Source organism: Eurypyga helias, unplaced genomic scaffold, assembly GCF_000690775.1.
Source record: "Eurypyga helias isolate BGI_N326 unplaced genomic scaffold, ASM69077v1 scaffold17086, whole genome shotgun sequence".
Classification (NCBI taxonomy): domain Eukaryota; kingdom Metazoa; phylum Chordata; class Aves; order Eurypygiformes; family Eurypygidae; genus Eurypyga; species Eurypyga helias.
Genome location: NW_010258770.1, coordinates 3,925 through 10,282, shown reverse-complemented (window position 1 = coordinate 10,282; position 6,358 = coordinate 3,925). Strand labels below are relative to the sequence as shown.

At 35.4% G+C, this 6,358-nt stretch overlaps 1 protein-coding gene across 1 annotated transcript in view; it reads right to left on the bottom strand.

Annotated features, from left to right (window-relative positions):
- Positions 1-1,186: 1,186 nt before the first annotated feature.
- Positions 1,187-6,358, bottom strand: part of LOC104511752 (chromodomain-helicase-DNA-binding protein 1) — a gene marked incomplete at both ends in the record, with an annotated part of 7,947 nt that continues 2,775 nt past the window's right edge. The window contains 5 exons of the mRNA XM_010154487.1: positions 1,187-1,263; positions 1,551-1,703; positions 3,712-3,874; positions 4,044-4,232; positions 5,554-5,744. Coding sequence (XP_010152789.1) covers positions 1,187-1,263; positions 1,551-1,703; positions 3,712-3,874; positions 4,044-4,232; positions 5,554-5,744 — 773 coding nt within the window. The remainder of the gene's footprint in view (positions 1,264-1,550; positions 1,704-3,711; positions 3,875-4,043; positions 4,233-5,553; positions 5,745-6,358) is intronic.

Below are 6,358 nucleotides of genomic sequence, written 5' to 3'. Positions count from 1 at the left end.
TAACCCTGGCAGGCAGCTAAGCACCGCACAGCTGCTTGCTGACTTCTCCCCCACACCCCCAGTGGGACATGGGAAGAGAAAACGCAGATTAAAAGTAGGAAACTTGGGGGTGAGATAAAAATAGTTTAATAAGCAAAGAAGAAGTGGTAGAAGAGAGAAAGAAAACAAAAGAAAACAAGTGATGCAAAGGCAATCACTCACCACCTCCCATGGGTAGGACCAATGCCCAGACAGTTCCCAATCAAAAGATGGTTAGCCTCTCTAAACCCCCTCCTCTCCCTTATTGCTGAGCATTACATTATATGGCATGGAATATCTCCTTGGTTAGTTTGGGTCATCTGCAGGTTATGTCCTCTCCCGATCTCTTGCACACCCCCTAGTCTATTCACTGGTGGGGCAGTGTGAGAAACAGAGAAGGGCTTGACAGTATGCAAACACTGTTCAGCAACACCTAACACACTGATGTATTATTAGCATTGGTGTTGCTACAAATCTAAAACACAGCACCATATGAGCTGCTATGAAGACAAACAATTGCATCCCAGCTAGACCCAATACATGTATAAAGCAAACTGATAAAAATTTTTCTTGTGAACAGTTATCAACTTCTCTGTAGTTTAAAGGAAGCAGCATCATAGAAGATGAGCAAAAGCCACTTGGGGAGAAAAAAACCCAAGTAAAACACTGGCCAAAAATAAAAAAACCTCTTGTTAAAGCATTAAATGTGCCCAGGTCCCTTTGTTTTTCAGGATCAATGCTCTTAAACATATTCATAAACAATATGAAAATGAGATGATCAATGAGGTGCCAAAGTTTGTAGATGATAATTAGTTATTTATCATATTACTTTGATAAAGAACACTGACAAAAATCTAAAAATATAACTACATAGTTATCTTAGCTAAACACCATTTTCATAAATTCTGTGTTTCCTATTTAACCTTCTCTTAGTTTTTTTAGATTTTTTTTGTGTTTGTTTTGGGGGATTTTTTTTGGTCATGGCTGTTTTTGTTTCTTTGGTTTTTTTAAGAGTTTTAAACCTTATAGTTTAGGCAACAGCAATGGAATTCCAACATAATACATCCCTCACTTTATTCTATTTTCAGTTTTTGTGTAATATGCATTATATTTCTTGAAGGAAAAAGAATAAAGCTGAGTAGTTTATAAAACAACCACCCACTAATACCATACCTCTGATCCTTCTGCATTAAAATGATCCAGTGCTTGTTTCCTCAATTCCCCTTTTATTGATCCATCAAGTCTCTAAAGAGATTGAATAATACAGTTAAAAAGGAAATCCTACTATATTCTAATCAGAATAACTTGAATTCTCAAATGCCAAAACAACTGGGGGGAGGGGAATAAGTGTAAACTAACACTTCATCTAATTCATCGGTTTCATTTCAAAATAGTATTTAGCATATAGTAATTGCCATTCTTTTCCTGTACATAAAATTAAACTTTCATAAATCTTTCTACAAAAAGGACACTTCTTAAGATAAAATGGTAAAAGATCAAGGCTTCTTGGCTACTACCAGCAAAATTCTTACCTGAAAGGGAAACTGACGATACTTCAAATACTCTGCTAGTATGTCTAGCATCCTCACCATCTGAGAGAAAATCAGTACTCTGTTGCCACGTTCTCGTAGACGAATCAGTAGCTTGTCAAGAAGGATTAGTTTTCCACTGCTACGTATTAAATGCTACAAGACAAGAAAACGCGTATTGCAAAATAAGGTCACCTCAACACTGATATACACTGCAGATGGTTAGACATTCATTAACTGAACATGAAAGTTATCAAGTATTTAGTCAATCCTGATCTTGTAAAACCTCATTATAAAAGCATTAAGAACTGTAATTGAAATCAACAGGAGTACCGACATATTTCAAATAAATGCATTTCTCAGCTCTGGCTCATAAAACAGCATCTTAACATTTCATTAAAATATTAAGTAAATATACTGTGCTATCAGTTAAAGCAGTTACAGCGTAGACTCAAATTCTTTTCTACCAAATAAACAATGAAGAGACTACCTGAATACCTTACTTTCTGTCTTTTGAACAGAAATAAGCATTGCTACTTGATTCTCTAAGTATTTTTAAACAATGCCTAATCAGTCAAGTTTCTCAGGCAAGATAAAAGCGAGGGAAATCTTGTTTGTAGAGGCCAACAGGCTTTAACTAGGTTACAATGTTAAGCCTTCTCAGCTACAGTGGTAACAACTAGAACAGAAATTCAGGTGCATGCCAAATTTAACATTGAAAATATTGGGTGTCTTTAGCTGAAGAGGTTCAGGATAGAATACTGGGGAATAAAAAATTTGGAGTTAGGTGCTTTTATTCTTTATGCCAGAAATGAAAAGGAGGTATCATTCATAATTAGAGCTAACAAAGCTTATTCAGAGGAGCCAAGGAAATCATTGTTACAAGTATGCAATTATTATCAATAATGGCTGAACAGTTCTGATGAGTTTAATTATAAAATTAAGTAGAGTGTGCAAAGATGCAAATTAAACATAATTTAGCTATGATATACACTATATAATATAAAATAGCTTGTGCAGTGTCAGCTTGTGATGTCAATCTAGTAGTACTGGGAAAGGATTTAAATTATGAACTTCAAAGCTTCCAGGACAAAAAAAAAAAAAAAAAGCCCTGATCTTAAGAAACATCATTGCAGCCTTCCAGTACCTGAAGGGGGCCTACAAGGATGCTGGGAGGGGACTTTTTACAAGGGCCTGTAGTGATAGGACAAGGGGTAACGGGTTTAAATTGAAAGTGGGGAGGTTTAGATTAGATATCAGGAAGAAATTCTTCACAGAGAGGGTGGTGAGGCACTGGAACAGGTTGCCCAGAGATGTTGTGGATGCCCCATCCCTGGATGTCTTCAAGGCCAGGCTGGATGAGGCTTTGAGCAACCTGGTCTAGTGCAAGGTGTCCCTGCCCATGGCAGGGGTTTGGAACTAGATGATCTTTAAGGCCCCTTCCAACCCAAACCATTCCATGATGATTTATGTTGTTATAAGATGCATCAATTATAATAGTCCTTTAATGTGTTGCTGTGGTTCTCAACAGTTATAGTACAAAGTTTACCTTTACCAAAAAAAAAAAAAAAACAACCTATAAACCCACAATCACAAATCATCTTTGGTAGTGATGCTATAATTGCTTTCATTTGTAACAACAAAACAGACTATGCTTTGGATATTTATTAAATTTATTTCTATTCACTTTGGTTGTTTGAAGGCATGCAGAGAACAGTGTTTGATTATTCTGCAGATTACTTTCAGTTATTACATGGATTATCGGTGTACCACTGCCAGTCACATGCATTTGCATTTATATTCAATTTACCTTTTTATTTCAGTGCTTTATTTTAATCTGGGTTTAAAATAAGTCTTAAGTTTATTTAGCCTGAAAATACACAGGCTATTTCAAACTATTTCCTTTTAATTTTGATTATAATTCAAGCCAGGGATATTTTATTTAGTATTGATCTCTCTATTATTCAGCCCTAGTTAAGAAAGAAGCAAACAAACAAACAATCAATTCACTTACCTGTAAAATCCGGGATGCACATTTAATAGAGATCTTGTTGTTTCTCAAGATACTTTAATAAGAACTAATAAACTGCAGAACACTATAAAATTACTCTGTGCATATTAGAGATATAAATACACTTTAAAAAAATTTTAAAAAAGGTATTACCTGTAAGGCCTCCTGTTTATTATAGAATTCATTATCATCCGGTGATTTAATGAGGTAGCAATGGTTACAACACTTCTTGAGTTCCATCATGATGTTCAAAAAGCCTGAGGTACTGCCTTTTAAACCTTTACTCAGGGCTTTATAATTCCTGGTTAAAATCCACCTATGATACAGAACATGCAATGGAAGTAATTTCTAACCATTTGTGGAAATATGAAGGATGTAAGCTCAAAATATCAGTTCAAATTGCATTAAGAAAACTATTACACTTCAGTAATTTTCATACATATATATCGTTATAATAGCAGGAATAAAAAAGTGGCATTACTGACTTGTAATATTGCTTCTGCAATGCACTCATTTCCATCCTCAAAATTTGTTCAACCTTAGCAGGCAAAGACTTTTCTACATCTTTTTTAACTCTTCTGAGTAGAAATGGTTCAAGTTCTTTGTGAAGACTTGCATAACCAAACTCTCTCCCTTTGCCATGCTCCTCTTCAAAATCTTCCCAGGAAGAAAACCTTCAACATAAGACAGAATAAAGGTAAAATAGTGACACACCATGAACACAGACACACAAAGACCATAAATATAACACATGCGCACAAACACATATGGACTTTTTTCAGACTCCCCTCTGTGTTATTAAATAAATTTCTGAATTTGCATCTCACAAGAAATTCTAAATATTTTGTCTGCAAATAGGATAATGGAAATTTCCAAACTTTTGCAGAATGAAAATTTGAAACAAACTACTGAATTTTAATTTCTCCAGTGAAAAACTAACATTTTGCTTTTCTGCATGGAAACCCAGGTAGAAGGTTGCAGAAATTCCATTATATTTTTCAAGAGCAGCATGAAAAAATAGTTGTATAGCTGGAGGAAGCGCAAGAGAACAGACCACTTCACATACATTTTGCAGCTTGTATGGACTACCTGAAAAGTGATTATGCTGTGGTATGTGCTAACAGACTAAGAGAACAGACTTTGTGATCAAATGAAGGTGCCAGACAACCAACTTAGTGGCTTTGCTTGTAAGCTTCTGAGGAAGTCTATGCAACACACAGTTCCAAAACTGACTGAAGTTACAATGCTTTGTATTTACAAGACGTCAAAAAGGAACACGTGCTTTTATTTATCCCAGATATAAAGAGAGGTCAGTACAGAATAACACCTATACAGTAAACCATAAGGGTGAATTGGCTGTCTGACTGAACTGGATATTGGACATTGTGGTATAATCATGTTTTCATTCATGATACTAACACAGAAGACATCCTCAGCCCCATTCTATATCCCTAGAGTAAATCCACGTGATTTTAGATTAAGATGAAGAGTCTTTTCAGGGTTCATTTTGAGCCAGAAATCAATCCATCTTTTTTGTGGACTGCTAAAACAGAAAGTGACAACTGCTACCAAAAAACTTTATCAAGAGCAGCATTAAAAATATGTGCATATATTTTATATGAATGGGTAATGGGTTTAAATTGAAAGTGGGGAGGTTTAGATTAGATATCAGGGAGAAATTCTTCATGGAGAGGGTGGTGAAGCACTGGAACAGGTTGCCCAGAGAAGCTGTGGATGCCCCATCCCTGAATGTCTTCAAGGCCAGGCTGGATGTGGCTTTGAGCAACCTGGTCTAGTGCAAGGTGTCCCTGCCCATGGCAGAGGGGTTGGAACTGGATGGTCTTTAAGGTCCCTTCCAACCCTAACCATTCTAGGATTCTATGAAATATTTAAACTATTTCACAATGCAATTCTTTATTGATTCTCCAATCGCTACAATATTCCGCCATAAGAAATTGACCACAAGAAAACCCCCAAAGAAACCATGTTCCTTACTTTTCTGGCATGATGAAGTGCAGTAAAGACCAAAGCTCTTTGAGGGAGTTTTGCAGAGGGGTTCCAGTAATAAGAAGACGATGATTAGACTTAAAGTCTATTAAAGTCTTGTACAGAAGGGAATCATCATTTTTTAAACGATGAGCTTCGTCAACTCCTATAAATACCCAATTCAGACCACCAAGGAATGACTTAAAGAAGGGGGGGAAGACATACAAGTTAATATATTATGCAATTTTTGACATTTTACATGAGGTTATATATACACCATCACTCCTTTTATTTTAATAAAAAATGGACACCTATATGTTTTCATTATTAATTATGGGGTTTATGTCTGCTAGATTCAAAGAAAGGCTATGAAGGCATCCCAAGTTTAAAAGGAAAGTATAAACCAATTATATACTTGGGGAGGAGGAAAGCAAAAAGTACATCTATAAATTTTCAATTGAAAGAAAAAAAAAATTCACTATTGACTCTCCTTTTTCCAGCATGTACAAACAAATGAAATAAAAAGCCAACAAACAGAACTTTTTCTTTATTAAAATTTTCATATGTTGTGAGGATTAACAATAACTCTATGTGCTACCATCATGAAGAGATTATTAATATACATAATACTGCCCACACAAATATAAAGACAAAACATGGGATTTCAGAGTTGTGAATCACAGGTGTTTGGGGCTAGGAGTTGGTTTGTTTTTTCAGTTCCTGGATGATGGTCTAACAGGAAAGTAGAGATTTTGAGATGCAAAGAAATTATTACAGTAATGTAAAGCTCAAGCAAACTGAAGAAAAAGAAGTT